The sequence below is a fragment of the Apodemus sylvaticus genome, chromosome 15, assembly GCF_947179515.1.
Source record: "Apodemus sylvaticus chromosome 15, mApoSyl1.1, whole genome shotgun sequence".
NCBI lineage: Eukaryota > Metazoa > Chordata > Mammalia > Rodentia > Muridae > Apodemus > Apodemus sylvaticus.
This window is the reverse complement of record NC_067486.1, coordinates 56219078-56241479: the sequence shown is the minus strand read 5'-3', so window position 1 is coordinate 56241479 and position 22402 is coordinate 56219078. Positions and strand designations below refer to the sequence as shown.

The following is a 22402-nucleotide window of genomic DNA, read 5'->3' as shown; positions in this document are numbered from 1 at the left end:
CAGCCTCGGCTTTTTAGTAAGTTCAAGGCCAGTCTGGGCTACATAATGAGGCTGTGTCCCAATAAACAACCAAATCTATATAATTCCATCATCTGGAGTTAACTACTAGGAATGTAGAAGGAACATCTACTCTTTTCCCTAGTGAGACACATATAAATTTGTTATTGTTAATATTTTATTTTGCTTGAAATTTCCCTCAACCAAGTCACTGAAGAACGCTAGCCTGCCATCATCAGGGAAAGGAAGACTGCTTTGTTTTGTTTTGTTTGCTGCAGCAAACGCTGGCCCTGAGCTCCCGAGCCTCTTGCCATACTTACCGCATGTGGTATTATGCAAGGCTGTTCTGTTGTCGTTTGTTTGTTTGTTTTTAATATAAATGTAACTATTTTCCTTTTCTATAAACATCTTTTGAATTTTCTAAATAGAACATGGTCATTTTTATGTTATTAAGTATACCTTAGCCATAGTTCTTCATTAAAAGTATTTCTTGGAGCTGTACCTCCTTAATCAGCGTTTCTAGAAATGGGGCACTAGTAATTCAGTTCTTCAGGTGGACCTGATCCCTACTCTGGGTATTAGGGTCTACAGGTCTCTGCTATCAGTTTGTAATGCCTACATGACATTCTATAGTAAACCTAAGCTACAAATTGTTTGACTTATGGGTGGCTGAAATTTATATTGTTTTCAGTTTGCACTATTTCAAACACTGTTTCACCAAGCATCCCAATAGTAGCTAAGTCTTTGCATATATACATAGTGTTTTACTTCGAGTAACTATTTAAAGACAGCATGTATGTTCTATTTTTTATCTTATATTTTCCTTGTCATTTGCATTTTTATTGCTGGTGAGGTTAAACATTCTTATATTGGCTATATATACATAAAGATATGGATATAGAAAGGCAGGCATAGGTCACTTACCCCTTTATATTTTTAGGACTATTGATGCCTACTTTATTATGTGTGCTACAGACTTTTTGTCCACTTGGTCATTTGCCTTCTTGGTTTGGTTCTGGAGTTTGGTGCTGTGCCCGGTTGTTCATTTTTTATGAGGTCACTCCTAATAGTTTTTCTTGCTTGTTGCACTTGTCTTGTTAGAAAGTCTTAGGAAAGATCTCCGCCTCCACCCAGCTCCTAGTGCTGTTAAGTACTTAACTCAGACACATAAAATTAAATTGGGCACCTGAGGGTCTCGGCCTTGTTTATACCCTGATTACTGCAAGCAAGCAGACCGGCTTTCATTTAAGTGTCGTCTCAGCAAGAAGGATCATAAGAATGCTTATTGGGGCTTATGTAACCTTCCAGGCCCTTCCCCCCAGACATCTTATCCACCTTTATATCAGCTAGATAATTTTGTCTCTACTGAGACCCAGAAAAGATTTATATCTTAGGAAATAGCTAAATGGAACCTTTTTTTTTCTTTCCAAGTTCTACTGTTGTTACCTTTAACTGAAAACAGTCAGCAAAAAAAAAATTTCCTGTGCAAAAAAAAATTACTGTATAATATACATACATATATATCTATAAATATATTTCAGACAAAAGCCTCTAAGTATGTGAAAAAAGTGTTATCAAGCAAATAATATTATGGAAAACACCACTAAGGGACTAAAATAGGCCTTGTAGCTTACAAAATAAACTCCATCTTTCCTGGATGCACAGTAAAACATGAGCAAATGAAAACACAGAATCTTCAGTCAGATGCTCAGTAATTATACAGTCATAGGAATTTATGTGCCAAGAATGAACATGTTATACCTTGAAATTTTTTGGAATTATCATTTACCTAATAGGCGGTTTCCTCTGATTAGATCAGACTGTGCTGACCTTTTCCTGTGAGTACAAATTGTACCCTTAAGCTTTCGTTTGATTTTCCTGTTTTTACCATCAGAAGTTACCATGATCCAAAAGAAATCTTTTTCTGTACTCAAGGCTTTTACGTAGTCTTGCTGGGTTAATAACGTGTCATTACCACAAGGCTTAAAAGAGCCTAAAACATCTACCCTGCTTGATGCTAAATTACATAAGCAGGTGTTCTCATGAATAAATGTCCACTGACATTTTTAAAATAAAAGGTTATTTTTAAAAGTCTTTAGCATGTCAGAGTTCCCTGTATCACATCCCTCCAGCTAGGTCTTAGAAAGCATTTCCATCATGGTGAAGCGTATTTTTGAGTACCCAAGGATGGCTCGCTGTTAGTGCTGAGAGCTTCTGATGTTGGGTTTTTCCTGCCCCAGCCATTGCACGTGGCAGAACTTATAGATCTGCCAGGTAGCTGATCAGATCCGAGGTCATGACTCAGACATTCTAGAGCAGACATACTAACTTGACATGAATTTTGGCCAAAATAATTTTGCTGGTAAGGAATGATGTTTTCCTTCTCCTCCAGATAATTTATCATTAAGCATGAATCCCATCTATAATGAAGTTTACATCTTTGAAAGGTATTCTGTTATATGCTAATATAAGCTATTTAATAAAACTGTTCTTAGGTAGTACAGATATTTGCCTAGTTCTAGATTTCCTCAAACAGATAGTTGGGGAAGAGCTGGAGACTAGACTCTAAATCAGACTTGGATGCTGAAATAAACTTGCATTTGTACTTTATTTAAGGATGAATTTAATAGAGGCAGGACAGGCCTTCAAATAACAGAATTGTATCTTAAGAAATAACTGAAAGAAACCTTTTTTTCTTATTAAGTTCTTACTGTTGTTACAAAAAAGCAAAAAAAAAATTTCCCCTCCAAAACAAAAAAATTCTGTATAATATACATATATACATGCATATACACATGTTTAGACTTTAAAAGCTTCCAAGTATTTAAAGTGAAGAAGGAAGTTTTCAAACACCTTTGAGGAAAATTTTTCAGATTTTCGCAAAATGTAGTCAATTTTTACATTAAAAAATATTTATAAGAAATAAAATTGATTGGTTGTAAAATAAACTGTAGAAATTTATAAGAAAAGGCCAGGCATGATGGTACATGCCTATATAATCCCAGCACTTTTTGGCAAGGGAAAGTAGGAAGATCATAATTCCAGGCCAGTCTGAGCTATATAAAATGCTGTCTCAAAAAACCAAAAGAAGGATGCCTTAGCCCTGAGAACAGCTGTCACAGCTCCGGCCGCTCTCCACACTTACTCTTGATGGTCAGCCCAGTTGTACATTCTACATGCCTCACTACACCACGGCTGATGGTGTCTGAGATCCGCAGACCAGGAGAGCAGGGCAGCTCTGGATAGCTGTTCATTGGACAGAACAATACCAGAGAGACCAAGGCAGGATCTTGTCTCGTCTGTATTTGAGTTAGAATATCATCTTTTCCCCTAGGTCACTATCATGTCCCCTTTGTGGGAAAAGCCACCCGTGGAGAGCAGTGGTTGTACACTCCGCCATTCCCCAGAAAGAACCACCAAGGGTAATTTTCAGGGTCCTCTCCCACATGTCTCTGGGAGCACGCCTGGCCTAGAGCAGCGCCAGGCTGCAGCAGCCAAAACCTCTGGAGGGCCTGGCAGCTGTGACCAGCCTGGGACCACCTGCCGGGAAGCAGGAGCTGTCTGTGTGGGGCATTTCCAGCGGCGCCATGTCTACCAGCAACAGCTGATTGAGAAGCAGAAGAAGAAACTTGAGGAACAGCAGAAAACCATTCAGAAGCTGAAGGAAAACCAGCGGTTGGCCGAGGCCCGGTGGGCAGCCGAGCGAGCCACAGCAGTCACAGAAGGACAGAGCTGCCCTCAGTCAAGTCCGAGGGGAGCGAAGGACCTGCAGGGAGCCTGCCACAGGCTTCGGAAGTATGTCAGCAGGGTCCCAACACTCTGAATGTCTTTGGGGGTTTCCTTTAAGGAAGAGGGCAGCTGACTAGCTTTGCCTGCTTCCTGTATGCTCACAAAACCAAGAAGCGCATGTATGCTGACTGTCCCGTGTCAGGTGTACATAGACATTTAAAGCAAATGGCTGCCCAGACAGATCCATTATACAGTGAGCCCTGGGTGGTTAGGAGAGGAACTCTGCAGCTAGGTAGGAAAAGAGACATGTTCTAAGTTTTGGAGTTTCTGGTTGTGTTCAGTGCTGAGAAACCAGGACTGACAGCACGGTCCCCAGGGGCCAGCCCCAGGGCTGGCTAATTGACTCGCTTGAATGTTTAGTTGTTCACAGTAAAACTATCTTCAGACTTAGAATAGGAATCTACATTTCCCCAAAAGTCACTTAAGTTGGTTCCAGATGTGCTTGACACGTCCTCAGTGTGTGTGATGAAAGGTTGTTTAGGGGAGGAATTGATGAGGGTGGGGTTGTCCTTTTACAGACTTTAGTCTGGGGCGAATACTTGTTAACTGGGAGTTACACTGGACTTTGTATAGTGCTTTGAGTTCCTCAGCTATAAAGACTTTGAAGGAAGATAATTATTGATCACAGCTGTCTTTCTTGTCTTCTTATTTTCTTTCCGTTCATCTGTTCCATCCCCTAGGTGTGAAGATAGTAGGACCGATTCCAGAAAGCCCCATTCTGCATCCAAAAGGACCCTGCAGCAGCTGACAGCACCCCATCCCTTGCTCAAAGGCAAGACAGCCTCAATGGTTTTCATGGTGGTTGCCTTTTCTACTGGAGTAGTGGATGTCTGGGACTGGGTGCTTACAGCTCTGGACACTTGGTAGAGCCTGGGAAAAATGCAAGGTTCATAGACATGGGAAGAATGGGGTACACCAGGGAGCCTCCACTGCTCTTCCCCTTCCCCTTCTGCCAACTCTTAACTAATATGCGCATGAGTATGTGTACATGTACATGCATCTCACACACACACACACACAGCACACATGCACACAACACACAAGGAGGGGAGGGAGAGAGAGAATTATGAAAGGTCCATCATTTTTCCTCTAATTTGAGATTTGCATTGTGAGGGAAAAGGGGGTATTACACAATGAAAACCCTGAGTAGCAGCTAGGGCTAAATAAACATTGATAAAGTTCATCTGCCATTATAATTCATCAGTGCCAAAATACTGATGAGTTTCTAGTAAGTCAAGGTCTGTTATTCTGTTGCTTTATTATATTTTAATAGTAGCATTTTGATAATGAGATGTATAAACCAGGTAGTTTAATTTGATAGCATTTTAGATGCATGTGGAACTCTTAATGTTTAAAAACTCATGCTTTAAGACAAAAGGTATTCCTCAGGACCCACCTTGTAAATCTGCTAACTGAGTTTATCACATAGCTGTTAATCACATCACAAAGTGTGTGTGTGTGTGTGTGTGTGTGTGTAGATGGTGGTGAGTTCTTTGACAATTACATAGATTTCTGTAAATGCGAGGCTTTTAAACCTATCATAAAATTGCTGCCCTGTCAAGAACAAATGGCATCTGAAGGACATTCTGCCTCTAGTCAGGTCCTGTCGATGAAGAGATTGCCTGCCTATATCCCAGCCATCTGCGGGGCAGCAGCTAATGCTGTCCTTACCCACCACTAAGGCTGATCAGCAATGTCCAGTTCATTGTGATAAGTTTTTGAAATTATTGTTTGATCAATGACTTAGCTATTTCAGAACCCCAGTCTATTTCTTAAGTAGACTTTAATGATTCAATCTAGGAAAGATGGGGGGGACGCATTGCCTAGCCTCTGCTTCTCCGGTTCTTCAGTCTAATCTCTAGTCTATTTCTCCTCCTCAAGGACAGTCCCCTGCCATCTGTGCTACCACCACTAATCCTCAGAGGCAAAGCAGACAGTTAATATCTGTAAGAAATAGCTTTCTGAGGTTCTTGTTTATTAATTCTTAAAACTTGGACTTAAATTATTTTCTGTAGCAACTGTAGAACTGAAAGTAACAGTGGGCTGGCTTTGTGAGCAGAACTCCATGCTCCTGATGCTCGTGCCCTTTCCTGGGCCAGCCCTGCCTGGGTACAGTCATAGTATCAGACCATCTTGCACATTTGTTTCTTTTGGATCGATATTTAATAAACTGTCAAGAACAGGAGTCTGACACTCAAAATCATTCTGATGCCAGTTCTCCAAATGCCTGGTTCACTTCCATCCCCAGCCCATCTGGGTGCCTGGGTCTTACAGCTACACTGAAATAGAGTCACCATGACCCCAGATTTAGCTTTCCTGTTGTCACCATGAGTACAGACACATGGATGATGACTTCAGAAAAGTGAGTAGCCTCACATAAGTGAATTTTAAGGAAATTTAAGGAATTTTTCTTCTCTCCACGTGCTCGTTAGCTGTAGTTATTACATTTTTGTGTGTTGTGATCATCAACAATGTATTAAAATTCTGGCTTCTGAGTTTCATATACCAAAAGTCTACCATCCAGGAGCATTGTCTTATTTAAACCAATAGAAATATACTCTATAGAAATATAAACGGAAGTGTAATGAGCATATGTTGTTGATTGTTGCTGATGTTAGATCTTTACACTGTTGATGGAATAAGCGCCTTATGTCAGAAGGTTCAACTTAGGAGAAAATCCTAATGGGAGCTCTGAATGTGACTATAACATGGAGGCATTTCTTTTACAGAGTGCTTCGTATTCGTATTTTTGATATTGGGACTATGTTACTATTTTTTAGCCATGGAAGAGAGAGCAATCCAACGAGCTGAACGTAGGCAGATCTTGGCAGAAAGGAAGAAACAACAAGAGGAAGACAAATTGGTAATAAATTCAGAATGCAAACTGAGGCAAGAACAGTGACTTGTTTAGATTCAAAACCTGGAACCTTGTGTGTCCTTGCCTCCTGAGACGTTAGAGTTAGAGCATCTTCAGGAAGGCTGTGGCCTGCCCCTTCTGAATTCAGTGTTAGGAAAATAAGAGAGGGTTCACTTAACATCATTAGCAAAGCAGAAAGGGAATTTACAAAAGTGAACTAGCAGATTGGAAGGTTCACAGGATAGTGAATATATATCCTATATATCTATACATAGTCAATTGATTGTATGTTGACCCAATGACAGTAGTACTTATCCTCCAACATTTGACCTAAACTGTCAAAAGGAAAGTTTGCATCTAGAAAAGAAAAGTAACAATTCTGTTTGGGGTGGGCTAACTGGGTTTCCTCACACCAGACTTTCTATTTCACAATAAGAACTGAAAATAGTCATTTTTAATCGTGAAAGTAGACTGACTATACTCATGGGAAGGTCCTTTCAGAGAGATCCCTAAGTTACAGAACATGCTGGTGGCGTCTTTCCCTCCTGTCACAAAATGCATACGTAGTCCAGGAGGGCAGGCATTTGGTAAATACTTTACTGCCTCAGGACCAAAGACCTCCTTTCGTACTCAAAGGAAGGGTTCTGAGTTTTATGTCTTCTGATTTTACTCAGGCTCAGTTAAAGGCCCAAGAGGAAGAACGCCGAAAGAAGGCTGAAGAAGAAAAGGAAGCCCAGCTGGAGAGGAGACGCGAGGAAAGGAGGCTGAGGAAGATGGTTAGGAGAGGCTTTGCCGGTTACCCCTGCTGAAGCCCTTGCTAGCAGTCTCTCTCCTCACAATGGTGTTGGCCATCCTGTACCAGGGCATAGGATGCTCGCAGCAAAGGTGGCGAATGGGTGGATAGAGTGATGGACAGTTAGAGGAAAACACATTTCAGAGATGCTGGGAAAGAAAGTTATTAAATGCTAGTTGAGAAGATAGGACCTTTCATTTGGAGAAAATACTATAGGATTCATTGTTGGGTGCTAGAAAGAACAAAAGGAACCAAGAAGTCAGATGAGGCAAAGTACACTTAGATTTTGGAGACAGTCAAATCATTTTCATCCTTTGCTAAATCAACATAAGAAATCTCTAAAAGCAGCTGTTTCATTCCTTAAAAACTGGTGAGAGATTCTAAAACACATTTCCCCAACATGTGTTATATTCCATGTCGTCCTAGGAGTTCCTGAAATAGTAAGTTGTTTTGAGAAAGTGTAAATTCGGTAGTCAGATGGTTTTAGAAAATGCTGTTTAAGATAAACAAAGTTCCTTAATTAGTTGACTTCCCAAAACTTTTGACATCTTCCCAGACATTATGAGTCTCCAGAAAATAGACATATATACCAAAGTAATATGCATATGACTACAAGACCCCTCCCTTTTTTATAATGCATGGTATAACATATCATGGAACAATTTGAGGTCATAAGGCAACAAAATAATTTTAAAAATATACACTATAACAAATTTGTCTCTCATATCTGTTCACTGTAAAAAAAATACAAAGAAGATAAAAAATATCTCTGAGCTCAACACTAAGAATTAACTACTCTCCTGCAGTAGCATCTTCTTTGGGCCTTTTTCTCTGAGTGTCTCTCCCTCTCTATGAATACATCAATCATGTCTGCCTATAGGTATATATAGCTTTAAACTTTTTATCTTTTTAGACTATACCATGAGTAAAGTATCTTCAGAATTCTTCAGGGCTGCCTAATTTATAAATACAACAATGTTCTTCATAAATCTTTGTTTTGGATTAATGCAGATTTACAGAAAATTTGTAAGGACCTTATGTCATATTGTATATCTTCATCATTTAATGCTCTCCAATATCATCATGAAGCATTCATTAGAAGTCATCACTGCAGATACTGTTTTTCCATAAATATTCAAGATCTACTTGGAGTATCACATCCCTGAGGCTGTCTTGTGCCCTCGCACTCTCTGGGCTATAATAGCTTCTGTCTTTCCTCACCTGGCTGTGGTATACGATACCTTTACTGTAATCTTGAACTTGCCTTGATAGTGTTTTGTTGAGGATTTAGAAAGTAATATTCCTCAGGAATATCAGCCTAATCTTCTGTTCTTGTGTCGTCTTTGTTTCACTTTGGGGTTGGACTAAGCTCACAAAATGAGCTTGAAAGAGTTCTTTCGTCCTCAGCTTTCTGGAAGAAAGTTGGTCATGGCATTTACTAGAACAGGAAGCAAACTAGAGGGATCCTATCTGGAGTTTGTCCTTTAGCAAATTTTCGTTATTTTTTGTGCTACTCACATTTCAATGGCACTGATGTAATTGAAGTAAAGTGTGCTGTCACCTGTCAGTTGTCCTTGTCCCCCACGTCTCTTTCTTCCTGTTGTCTCTGATTTTAGTAAGCAACTTATCTCCTCTACTGAGTTATTTGCTTTCCTCTTAAGAATATTTTAATGTTATCTAATGCGTAATAATCTCCGCCCATCTTCAAATCATAGAATCCTCTGTGTCCCGAGAGCGTCACAGCCTCACGCTTCCCTTTCTCCCTCCCATTTTCTTATGCTCTGTGTGTCCTGTTTTGCTTATATTACGCTATGAATTCTAGGTGTCCTGCTGAAGTTGCTGCCTTACACAGCTGCTGTAGTAATAGGGGTGTTGGATTTTGCCTTCCATTTCTAGTGTTCTTTGTACAGATCTAAATTCTTAATCTGTGCCATGTAGTATTCTTCCTGAAGAACTTGAACCATTCTGCTCCTGGTGGCAGATTTCCTCAGCTTCTAACCTGCTTCCTTCCTTTCAGACAGCCTCGGTCCCACATGTCCCTACAGGGCCTGTTCTCTGGTACAGGTTCATGAGGAGGGACAGAGTAGAGAACTCTGGAGTATCTTGAGGACACTAATCCTTTCGGGTTAGGCGCTTGTCGCTTCTTACATAGATCCATCTACTGATAGAGTTAGGGTTTCAGCATAAGGACTTCAGTCTGTAACAGTTGCTAAGCTTCTTTCCTCTTCCTCTTTAAATTATGTCTCATTTTAACTTTCTTAAATATACAAGTTATCTAGATATGGTTGGTTTGTTCAGTTGTTTGCCTTTTTTAATAGTTTTAAGCTTCTTGGATATAAAGCTTTGTGTTTTATCACAAAACTTAAACATATTTTTACCCACCATTCTTCAAATATTTTAGCTGAATCTTCTTTTCATTGTCCTTCCCGGTTCCCAGTCACGTCAGTGTTGAGTCTCTCAGATGTGCCAGCTTCTTTCCTGCTCCTTGGCAGTTACTATGACTTCAAGTTGCTGGGTTCTTCCTTCAGCGATTTCCCCAGTAATCAGGACTTCCAAGACCCTCTTCAGTTCTGCCCCCATGGTTTAATGTCTGGCACTGTTTCTTTATGAACTTTATGGTTTTCATGTGTTCTGCAGTCACCTCTCTGGTACTGAATGCTGCCCATCTTTTCTCTACTTTTCCTTCAGCACTCTGATGTTGCCATATACTATCTAAAATTCTAACAGCTTCAGCATCTTTGTCATGTCTGTCATGTTTGTCATGTCTGATAATTGTTTTTATCTTTTCAGACCTTATTCTTATCTTTTGAAAAATCATTTGTATATTATTGTTGAAAGCCGGTCATTTGCTTAGAGCAGTAGAAATTTAACCGTGTAGGGCTTTAGTGTGGAGATTTGTGTTAATCTAGGCAGGGACTGGGCTTTGTTTGATATTTATTGTTGCTATGGTTACTACCATTGGCTTTTATTGTTGCTATGGACACTAGAGGCTTCACTTTTCCAGTGCCTTTGGCTTTGGGTCTTCACCTTGTGCTGCTTCCCAGAGGCCATGTCCTTCCTCCTGTTTCATAGCACAGTGTTTGTAAGTAGGTGCTGAGGTGGGTGTGAGGGAAGCAGTCTCTGCTCTGAATACATTTCAATCTTGGGCGAGCCCAGCTCTGGCTCTGGAGTTTCTGTTCCTGGTATGCGGTTGAGGTATTGCTGCACCTCCCTTCCCCCTTTCTCTGTGACTGAGAGCCCTTCCCTACAGCAGCTGGTTGGTGGGAAGAGAGCACATCTGGCAGACTTCTCAAAGTTCCCTCTCAACACAGCGTGGGTTGGTACAAGCAGAGAGCCTCCGTTCTCAGGAGGAAGAAAGCTCGGGGCAGTTTGGGCTATTGCACCTCTCCCCGTGACAGACTATTCAGGAAGCATCCTTAGTCCCCATATCATCTTTGTGAAAACATACTGGGTTTCTAGAGGAGAAGTCTACAGCAGGGTGGGACCCCTTCCTGAGCCTTAGCTTCTCAATGGTGCACTTGCAGCACTACCTACGAGCACACACACCAAGCACTGCACCGACACTTCTACTGCAGCTGCTCCGTGTCTGTAGCCCCTGCCTTCTCGGGTAGGTAAGGCTTCTGTGCTCTTGTCCCTCTGAGTGCCTGTCTCTCCAGTTTGGGAGATGATTACATGTCTCAGGTCACTTCACAAAAAAGACATTAGTTCTGATCTCTGAACAAACCAAAAATGATTTTTAAAAAAACTTGCTGGCTAGAAGAATGTTTTTATCTCACTATACCAATCACCAACCTTTCCCTTTTAAAAATGCCAGCCCATAGCAAGACAAAAAGCCTTTTCACATAGACCAGTTTCCATTCAGACTGTAACCTTCTGACTTTGAGAGCAGTGCACGTGCTGCCTGGCTGTGATTGAGCCTTCCTCGAGTGCGCTCAGCTCTAAGCGTCCTGTCAGTTGTCTCCTTCCCCTGCTGTGCACAGTGCTGTGCACAGCGCGCTTGCCCACTCTGCCTGTCACGTGCGCTTCATGCTTTTGAGGCATCCTATTTTGTACAAGCAGCTCCTGGCTTCGCTGTAGGCTTCATGTAGCTAACCCAGACACAACCTCCAAGGCCACAGTGATGCTATTCCTTTGAACAACAAAAACTCAATGGCACTCCTGAAGCAGTGCCTGCTGGAACTTTGTCTGTTAGTTGCATGTGGCTGGGTGTCTTTGAGGGAAATCTGGTTTAACTTCTAGTTGGCAGGTTTTGCTCACTGAATTAATCTATCAGCAGACTTTCCAGTAGAGGTACCCTATTCTCTAGGGAGATGAATAGCCCAAGTATTATGAGAGCAGATCTCAGGGACAATCACATTTATTTATCTGAATATAAAATAGAAGCCCACTTATGCATGTGAAGGGCATGTGTCTTGGTTTGGTTTTCTATTGCTGTGATAAACAACCTGACCAAAAGCAGCTTGGAGAAGAGTTGATTTTGCTGGTGTGTTACAGACCATTATCAGGGAAGCCAAGGTCAGAGCTGGAGCAGAGACAGGAGGTCTGCCCCCTACTGGCCTGCTCCCCAGGGCTTGCTCAACCTGCTTCCTTATACACCACCCAGGACTGCCTGCCCTGGCGTGGCACTGCCCACAAGGAGCTGAGTCCTCCCACATCAAATCAAGACAATGTCCCACTGACTTGCCTACATACAATCTGATGGAGGCCTCTGCACTAACTGTAGCTAGTGCCAGGTTGACAAAAGATTGGTCAAGACAACATGTAATATAAAGTTTTAGGGCAAAAGAAGTCTTCATTAGAAAAGACCGTGAAGCCGGGCGGTGGTGGCCCACGCCTTTAATCCCAGCACTTGGGAGGCAGAGGCAGGTGGATTTCTAAATTCGAGGACAGCCTGGTCTACAGAGTGAGTTCCAGGACAGCCAGGGCTATACAGAGAAACCCTGTCTTGAAAAACAAAAAAACAAGCAAACACCATGAAAAAGTGGTCTTCCACATTCAGAAGAAAGGGTATGGGGTAAGGGGATAACAACAGCTTCATGTCCCTCTGACCCTGACAGAAAAGCACACCAGCTGTGGCAAATAAACGGGTCATTCACAGGTCTCACATGACTTAAAAATAAAAACCTTCTCATAAGTCCCATTTCTTCCACGCGGTACATGTTTCTCCTACTGCTGATCAAGCTGTTGCTCTGCAGCCAGATGGAGATACTTGGGGGGAGGTTGTGGTTGTTGATGGCCTGGAACCCACTTTGTACACCATGCTGGCCTTGAACTCCCAGAGATCCATCTGCCTCTACCACCCATGTGCTGGGACTTAAGATAGGTGCCACTACACCCAGCTTATAAATACATTTTTAACTACTGGGAAATTGAAATCTGTTCTTGAAAAGGGTAATTTTATCACAGAAAATGACATTTTCCACATTTAGTAAACATATTACCTTGAAGGGTAAACACCTGTAAAGTATCTACTTATGTGCCAGTCTTTGCTCTGGGTGTTGGGATAGAGTAGTGAGGACAGATAGCATCTCTGTCTTGAGAATCCATCTATATTAGTTTGGAAAAAGAGTCGATCATCATCTAAAGATGTAGACAGGGAGAATACTGTGGGAAGCATGGTGTAGAAACCTGAGAGCTCACTTTCTACAAAGGAGGTCCCCACAGGACGCGTGTATACACGCCAAATAGCCTGTTAGGCACACACAGCTGCAAAGAGAAGCTTGCATATCAAGACCAGAGTGAAGCTCCAGGAGGACCTGAGATTAGAACAGTAAGAGAAGTGCTTGTGCTGGGGGAGGAATGCGGCGGCTGCAGCGCGGTGCGCCTGAGCGCTTCTGGAGACAAGGGACTCTTTAATTTGGAAACAGGGCATCGCTCATGGCCTGGACAGGGTGTCTCTGTGGCAGGTTGGGAAGGAGCCACTCCCCAGTGGGTCGGGACGTGGTGAGGAACAGAGTGTACGGAGGGGTCCAGTGGATCAAAGGGATTTTTTTGCTGGTAGTTGCTTTTGGTTTTATTTACTTTTATTTTTTTAATTGGCCATTATTAGCCTGTTTCTATTTTTACTTCCGTGATCCAGCAGTAATAGAGAAATTAGTGTTAAAATAGAGTTGAGTGCTGTATACTTCCCTTAACATACTTTTAAACCTAAATCTTTCTCTTGAGACATAGTTTCTCGATACAGAGAAGATACTGGTTTTATACATCATTTGTAATTATGCAAAATATAATTAAAATCAGAAGAGAAACCCATATTTAATATCACTTTTAACCTGAGAGAACTATGTGCTCTTTGAAACCACTGTGTAAATCCCCAATATAAATGCTTTGTCAAAGCAGGAGATGCATGTCCACTGAGTGCATACAGCTGCCATTCACTTCCTGTACAAGGACGTGGGAGACAGTGAGTTGTGAGTGTGTCTGGGCCGGTACCTTACACTGAGCCAGGGCTTCCCACAGCAGCCACAGGCTGCTGCTAACTGCATGTGGAAAGAACCGAGGCTACCTCCACATTTATTCCTCACCCTCCTACTACTCACGAAGGAATGCTTAGCTACAGTTTTCATGTCTGCCATCACATTCAAGAAGGTTCTCAAGTGTCTAAAACAGAGATTATAAAGGTTATTTTGATGTAATTCCCTGAACAAGTTCATGTTCAGGAACTTGTACAAAGATAGGTAATTGCATTGGTAGATGAGAACACTCTCCCTTTCCTATTAGAAATATTTCCACACACACACACCTATGTGTGTGTGTGTGTGTGTGTCTTTCTCTCAGAAGGCTCAGACACACAAAGTAACTTCTCAGAATCAACCATTTCACCACTGGCCTTTTCATGACATGAAATTAGAGAATGAAAAAGGAACTTGAATATTGCTGTATTTCTGGTCCACGGGTGACCACCACTGAGAGAGCAGTCTGCAATCTGCTTTTAAAGCTGTGTCTTGCTGTACTCCCTACAGTCAGTAGACTTTTCTCTCCCACCTTTATTACAGACTGCTTTTATTAAAAGCTAGAAGTAGATAATGGTATCTGTAAGGTAGACCATTAAGTTGCTGTAGTCTTTCTTGGCCACACTGCTCAGGAGTGCATGTCTTTCTTCTGTGAGAAGCACAAGGTAACTTCTTTCTCAGGGAACCACCAGGGGCAGTTAATCTTACTGCTCAGGACAGAAGGCTGCTCTATGATGATAAATACTTTCAGCTTACATCTGGACTTACTGTTCACTCGGAAAGAAAAATAACTCATTGGTAAGAATATTTTTCTAGACTTTCAGAGGAGTTTCTTGTCATTTGACCATCATTATTTATATATAAGGCTGTACATCATAATTCTAGTGAAGGTTTGCATTACTGCTTTTTCTGTAATAATAAGAAAAAGCTTCCTGATTTCTCCCTTGACTAGATGTTTTGACTTTTTAGTAATGAAGGAAGTGGTAAGCACTATTAGATAAATCCAAGGATGCATAACTCAGCTTGATGTGGGGCTCACGACCAGCGTCCCCTGACCCTCTCAGCAAAATCCTTTAAAAAATATTCTAGAGTTCTATAATAATGATCTAAAATTAACTTTTAGATGTTAATTTTGTTTTCTTTTAAAGTGAAATTCTTTCTCGTTTTTCTTATCATGGAATTTTTGCTTCTTTTTTCCACCAGAAAGAACTAGAGAAACAGAAGAGAATTAAAAGAAATCAAGAGTTGGAAGCAGTAGCCAAAGGTCATTATGAAAAGATCTTGCTAAGGAAAAAAGGCCTGGAGCCCTGGAAGAGACTGAGAATGCAAAGCCAGCAAAATGTTGAGGTGATGTCACCATCATGGTATCAGCCCCAAGTAGAAAGCAGGCTTTCTCGGATAGCATGAACTCAGTCAGGCTTTAGAGTGGGAAGCTAGCTTAGTGATTTAAAGCCAGAGCAAGAGTTGCCTGGAGTATATATGTGTCTGTCTTAAGAGTCCAGATTTGTTTATCTAAAGACTTGTCATTTAACAGGTTTTGGAAAGTAGAATGATTTTATTAGAGATCACCACTATAGGTAGAATAGAGGTGACTAGATTTTATCATGGTTTCTAACAAAGTAATAAGCGTGATTTCTGCTATGATAAAGTCCATAGACAAACCCAGAATCTCAGGGCAGTGCAAGGCACTCCTCATCTCTCAGGAGTCTGCAGGCCCCTTGGAGCTCCACTCCCAGTCTTCCCGGCCCGCCCTGCTGGCTTAAGAGCTGCTCAGTTGTTCCTTCCACCTAGCAATTAACTAATGGGTCTAGCAAGCCAAATTACATAAGGCCTCTGTCAGCCTCTACTGCCCATCACCCTGCTCTGGAGTCTCCTGGGTCCTTATGATCACCATCAAAAATGTACAGCATAGGTAAGGTTGACTGCAGAATAAGGTGACGGGACACTCCCAAGGGGTGCCAGTGCAGTGATCAAGACGCCACACTGTCCCACGTCACATTTTATGGCATGCATTCTATGCCTAAAGTTTCTAGAAAAAGCAGCTTTGTCTGAGGGACATGGTCTGTCCAGTTGGGACACACCCAGTTGGATGACTCAGCTAAGAGAAGGCAATGTGTATCTTTATTAGAAAGCCTCCAGTAGACAGTCATCTTTGAGGCTTACAAGATTGTTATCAGCTCTGGAGAGGAGGCTCATTGGTTGAGTACTTGATGTTCTTGCTGAGAACCAGAGTTCATTTTCTAGCACCTTTGAGTGGATGTCAACTGGCTGTTTCTTCAGGCTCCAAAGAATCTAATACCTTCTTCTGGCTTCCGTGGGCATGAACATACACTGACACATAATAAGAATAAAACAAATTATAGATAACTTTTGATTCTGGCCGTTTGGATTGTCACGTGTCTTCCCAGGGCTGGAGCCATATTCAGATGCCATTCTTCTGAGTGGTAATCAGCCCCGTAGCTCAAGGCCTTGTCTCGCAGTCTGCTCACTGTGAGGTGAAAGTTCCTTCCCAGTGCCCTCCTGGGTGATAATCTAACTATCTAACACGGCCCACTAATACTTCACTGAGCAGAGCAATCATAAGGCCAGGGTTAGGGTCACTCAGGAGGGAGGGATGAGGCTCCGTCTTCTCCGTTGGGTGGTGCTGTGACATCACGTTGCAGAGAGTACACAATGTCTGTATAGAGAGCTCAGCTACCAGGATCCTTGAAATCTAACACCAATGAAATGCCTCACAGCACCCTAACAAGTGTATCCAGTACAGAGAACATTCAGGAAAATGATCAAGACGTTGAAGCAGATGGAGTGTTATTCTGCCATTGGCTGGCAGCTTTATGTGTCACAGAGCCTGATGTGATGGCTACTCTGGCTGGTAAATATGACTAGCAGGAGATCTGGGACGCAGCACGTTCACAGTGATGGGTGGCTAGGTTAGATGAGACCTAGAGAAATGTGTCACTGTTCTAGAAAGGACTGCAGTGAGAAGGTCTTTTCTCCTGACTGTTGAAGGGATACAGCCGTCTCCTTCATACATAAAAACTGAATTGTATTTATTTTGAATGATACTCTGAGCCACTTAAATTGGTAAGACATTAAAATATTCATCATGTTATTTTTATATCAATGGTTTTGTGGTTTATTGATAATGTCTAAATTTCAATCCTGGTGACAGTTCATTCTACAAACTAATTGAAAGTATTGGCATTTCCTCAATTAGACAGTGGTTAGGTATATAATCAAGAGCGGTCTGTTATGGAATTGCTGTCCGAGTTCCAGCAGAGTAAACCGAGAGCACTGCCAGCCACACAGTCCAAAGGCTGGTGGACGTGAGGGGAGGCTCAAAGCTGCTCCTTCCACCTCCATAGCCAGCCAGTCTCTGCGGCCTCCAGGGGGTCAGCACTGAAAGAGCATGCATGCTGGGAACCCATGACTCCACAGAGCAAGGCCGGCCGGCCGGGAGTCTCAGGCTTTTAGGTCACAGACGGTAGGCAGGTGACTGTCTAAACCTGCTATGTAGTATCATTTTTCTACCTAGGTATGTCTCCTTAAGTGATTTAAAATTCAAGGAATAAGTTCCACTTTTCATTAAAAAATTTTCCAGGTAGCAAAAGGATATCACTCTTCGGCTTTACAGAGAAAATGCCTGCTCAGCTGGTTCCAGTGTAGCCAGAAAAGTCTGGCTATGAAGACAGCCAAGGCTGATCAATTTTACTCCCAACTATTGTATAGGAGAGTCATCGGAAGCTGGCTCCAGGTAAGGACGGGAAAAGTACTTTAAATGCATCTCCTTGAGCCACGTGTCATGACACTTACCTATAGTCTCAGCACTTGGGACGCTGAGGCCTCTTCTCAGAAAATCAAAACTGAATAAATACACCTCCCTGCTCAACTTTCCATTAAATAAAAAAACAAACAAACAAAAAAAAACAAGCTGAATGGGCTTGATAATGCCACGCCCACTTTGGTTTTTCAAGAACATGGAGCCATGAATCCAGTTCATTCATTTGAAATATTGTCAACCTTGGGTAGTATAAAGTCTCCAGCACATGTGTGTGTGTGTGTGTTTATGCATGCACGCACGTATGTTTGTGTTGGAATGTGTCCTTTAGCTTTTGTTTCTTAATATTCCTTGGTTTTCTGTCTCACAGTACTTAGGTGAGTTTGGATCATCTGTTACTGTTACTGACAGCAAATTACAGAGGATGTCATGACTTAGGTGCCTTCTTATCCTCTTTCAGCCCTTTGCATCCTTTTTTGGTTTGCTTTGTCTGTCTGTTTCAGCATTTTCTGATTTGTTTTTAACTTACTCTAGGTGTCTACTGATATCATTTGTCTCATTTCTATCGTGTCTTCACCCACTAGTATGTCAGCGATCTAGAGAAAGAAGTCAGAAAACTCTGTGCCTACTTACTGCAGAAGAAGATTTTCAAGGCCTGGCTTACCACTGTCAGGGAGCTGAAGATGGATTCCCAGAGAAAGCTTAAGGTTGCCACAGAACACTGTGACAGGTAAGGCGTGGCACTCTCTTGAAGCTGTCTCCCCAGCTGCCTGGAACATCTACTTGCACCGTGAAGAAGTGGGGTGGAAGCCAGGAGAGCCCCCTCCCATGTTCAGGGAGGCAGCAGCACAGGGAGCACCTGAACAGTGACGGGGATTCTTGTCCTGTCCCCTCTGTCCCCTCATGGGCTGCAGGGACAAGTGTAAAATCCATGGAACATACCTGAGTGCTTGTTCCTTAGTAGTCATGTGGTTTTCAGTTTTTAACATTTTTATCACATGCATGCCTGGAGCCCATGAAGGTCAAACGATGGCATTAGGCTCCCCTGGAACTGGAGTTGGAGGTGGTTACGGACGCCGTGTGGGGGCTGGAAGCGAAACTCACATTCCTCTGCAAGAGCAAAACCCAGAGATTTCGTTGTTTTTTGTTGTTGTTGTTTGTGGTTGGTTTTTGTTTGTTTTTCAAGACAGGGTTTCTCTGTGTAGCCCTGGCTGTCCTGGAACTCACTCTGTAGACCAGGCTGGCCTCGAACTCAGAAATCTGTCTGCCTCTGCCTCCCAAGTGCTGGGATTACAGGCGTGCGCCACCACAGCCCGGCAAGTTTGACGGTTTTAAACATTGTGAAATATAGCACAAAATTTTAAAGTGCTTAAATCATACAAATATAGCTAGTAATTACGAGACACCCATGTCACCACAGCTGAGGTCAAAGTGGAATATCACTGTGACCTTCCCAGTCACACGTCCTTCCTACAGGTAAATAAATCTTTTGATTTGTACCGCGAACATTCTCCTGCTCCCCCTAAGCCCTCAATACTACCATGTGTTTTTTCCTTGTTTTGAATTCTGTGTATAGATGACCTATTACTAATGTTTAAAATAGGTTTTATTTGTTGAGAAATAATAATATACAAATATAAGCAAGCACGCTTGTTCTCTGCCTTCCGATGGTCCCTGAGCATCTGCACAGCAGTTCTGAGACAGGCAGGAGCAACCCTTAGACAGTCAAGCCTCACCCCTGGGAGGCAGGCGTGCGGTGTGCGGCCAGCGATGGCACGGCACAGCCCTGGCTGTGGGCCGCCCTCTCCTCCCTGCGATTCTCCTTTTGATTCTTTGCTTTCACTGTGTTTGAGCTTCTCCTGCACATCTTGTTACAGCAGTATGGCCGCTCCTACAAAAACTGTCTGTTCCTAATTTCTAGGCATTGGAAATCAGCGGTCTGGGAATAGACGAACAAGTGTATTATAATTTGGCGTAAAAGGAGACTAACTCTGCAGTCGTGATAAATATTCAGGGGACTTGCCTTTGAATAAAATGCATTTGCTTTATAGGAAGGTGAGGACTCAGTACCTAATGACTGCAATCATAAACTTTTGAACCTCCTCATCACAGGGCAGGTGACATCCTAGTGGATAAAGGTGCCTGCCACCAAACCTGATGACCCAGTGTGTGCCCTCTAACCTCCATACTCACACTGTGGCATGTGTACATTCATGTGCATACACACAACATACACACGCACTAATAGAATGTAAAAAGAGATAAAACTTTTAGAATTAAAAAAAAAAACATTAAAGTGAGTATGAATATATTTTGCCTCTGGGCTGTGGTGAACAAACAAGGAAACAGTAGTGTGTTAATGCACTCCTGAGCCCAATTCATAACTGAGGCTTCCAAGGGTCATGCCATTGAAAATATATGTGCATCCAACCTCCTCCTGCGTGCCTCAGGGGTCTCTCTCTCTCAGCCTGAGGATTCCTTTGGGGCTTTCGGAACAGAAAGTATGACTTATGATCACTACAACAACCCTGGGGAAGCGAGACCATGAATTCACTTTCTGACGAGAGAACAGCATATACTCCTATGTACACACAGCACACACAGGCAGCCCACCGGACCCCACACTGGGTTTCCTTGCTGTAAATCACCCTGCTCCTACATCTGTCTCCCTGCTCAGTCTCCTAATTCATTGTTGTTTATAAGCTAAAAGATAACAACAGCAAGATAGTGTTCCTTTTTAGGGTTCAAAGCGGAAAGTCAGTATAGGAACTGTGAGATGAAGGAAGGAAGTCCATCTGCTGGGGTAGAACCTCTCTGTGACATTGTCTCTTCCCCACGTTGTCCCTGCGTCCTGTCCTGCCCCACTGGCCTCCTGCGCGGAGCTCACTTCAGCTTAAGGGCAAACGCAGTCTCATCCTTCACATCGTCAAGCTCTGCCCAGGTCACCTGCTGCCCAGCTTGTCCCAGTGTCTGTCCATTTCCTTGCTCTACTTATTTCCCTAGAGCTGGGAGATTTCAGCTCCTAGTAGACTAGGAGGAGCCAGAGAGTAGGAGCCCGAAAGCCTGGAGGGCAAAGTAGAGAAGCTGTAAACGGCAGGGGAGAGATACCACCTCAGCCTGGGCGTGGGCCCTGGAGATGGCCACAGGAAGCCCTCAGTGTGGCCGAGTGGAGAGAGGTCAATGCAGTGAAGCAGGGCTGCTTGGCGGAAGCCAGCATTATCCAAAACGTCACCCAGCGAACAGCTGTAACATTAACAGTGACCGAGGCGAATTCTTGGGCCTTGGTACCTGGTTAGGAGGCCAGAACAAATATCATCACTGCCTCTGGTTTTACACAAAGCCTCAGCAACCTGTGCTGGTGTACAACCCTGGGATTGCGTGCCAGGCTAAGCTTCACTCTGGACCTTACTCAAGGCCTGCCCTCTTCAGATATATCCACTTCAGTTCAGTAATGCATTTCAGCATCTCAGACATTGCTCCCGGAGACAGGGCAGTGCCTGTGTTTCTCCACCACTGTCCCTTCCCATACACTGACTCTGAGAGGCTAGCTAACTGGGTAGAGACTGTTAGGCCTTCCTTGGCATCCCCAGTGGCCATCTGGTGGAGGCACTGGTCAGTCCTCAAAAGGCAGGTATGCGTCCCACAGACAGCAACCCCCAAACATCATCTTTCCACCCTTGTCATTAGCATATTTTTTCTCAATTAAAATTCTAGATTCTTTCTGTTGTAGTTGGGGATGGGCTTAGCAGGTTTTAAACTGGAAACACCAGGGCCTGGATGCCCTAACCGAACTCTCCCAGGTAGACTCAGTCATAGCCTTTACCTTGACAGATGCCTGCCCAAGCCCATCCTAATTCCTGGTCCCAGTTGGCTGATATACAGGCTGTGACCCGACCAGCTGAGGAGTCCCAAAGCCAGCACTGTTTGCACTGGGCTCTCTGTGCAGCGTCACCACAGTCACTCCATCCGTTCTTTTCAGTCGCACTGTGTGCTGTCAGAATTCCTAGTGATCTCCCCCTCTCCTTTTTCCCCCTAAAGGAAGATTCTCAGGGTCACACTGGAGATGTGGAAGGCATTTGTAAAACTTACCAAAGAAGAAAGGGTGAAGGAAGAACGGCGAGACCAACTCTGCCGGAAGGTCGCTGAAATTCTTCCAGACTTCCAGATGCTGGCACCATCATGATGGCTGCAGAGCAGTAGCTACGCTTGTCCACCAAGGGACGTCTGTGGTGCTTGGAGGTGTGCAGGCCATCTCCACCCACACACCAGCTGGACCCAGCCTACTTTCTGGATGTGTCATAGGCCAGGGGAATTATCTTGGGGTTTGTTCTTCCATCCTGATCTCTCCTGGGTTGCTAGGCATCTGTTGTAATGTCTGTCACAGTGGGTCATCCAAAGGAGCAGCCTAGGGCACCACCATTGAGTGTATTTTATATATTCTTAGTATAATAAACTTTGAAAGGATGAGTGTTTGGCCACCTGTACTTACGGATGGGGTGTCCTTCTCGCTTGCTGTGAGCTGCTGTGTGTAACACTGGATAGAAACAAAGCAGTGAGGACTTAGACAGAAGGCATGGGTGGCCAGTGTTCTGCGACCACAGCATGACGGGTGCCCAACAGGACCCACTCCACCCACTCCACCATGACAAGACACGATTAAAGGTGCAGCAGACTACAGCAGCGCATCCTGATCTCAGGGTAGCTAGGACGGCCAAGCACTTGATGCACATCAAGCT

At 43.2% G+C, this 22402-nt stretch overlaps 1 protein-coding gene across 1 annotated transcript in view; it reads left to right on the top strand.

Moving 5' to 3' along the window:
• Ccdc191 (coiled-coil domain containing 191) overlaps positions 1-22133 on the top strand; it is a 70230-nt gene extending 48097 nt beyond the window's left edge. The window contains exons 10-17 of the mRNA XM_052158702.1: positions 3332-3792; positions 4467-4558; positions 6567-6649; positions 7318-7419; positions 15092-15235; positions 17490-17642; positions 18251-18396; positions 21705-22133. Of these exons, the coding sequence (XP_052014662.1) occupies positions 3332-3792; positions 4467-4558; positions 6567-6649; positions 7318-7419; positions 15092-15235; positions 17490-17642; positions 18251-18396; positions 21705-21849 (1326 nt within the window). The 3' untranslated portion in view covers positions 21850-22133. The remainder of the gene's footprint in view (positions 1-3331; positions 3793-4466; positions 4559-6566; positions 6650-7317; positions 7420-15091; positions 15236-17489; positions 17643-18250; positions 18397-21704) is intronic.
• The last annotated feature ends 269 nt before the right edge of the window (positions 22134-22402 follow it).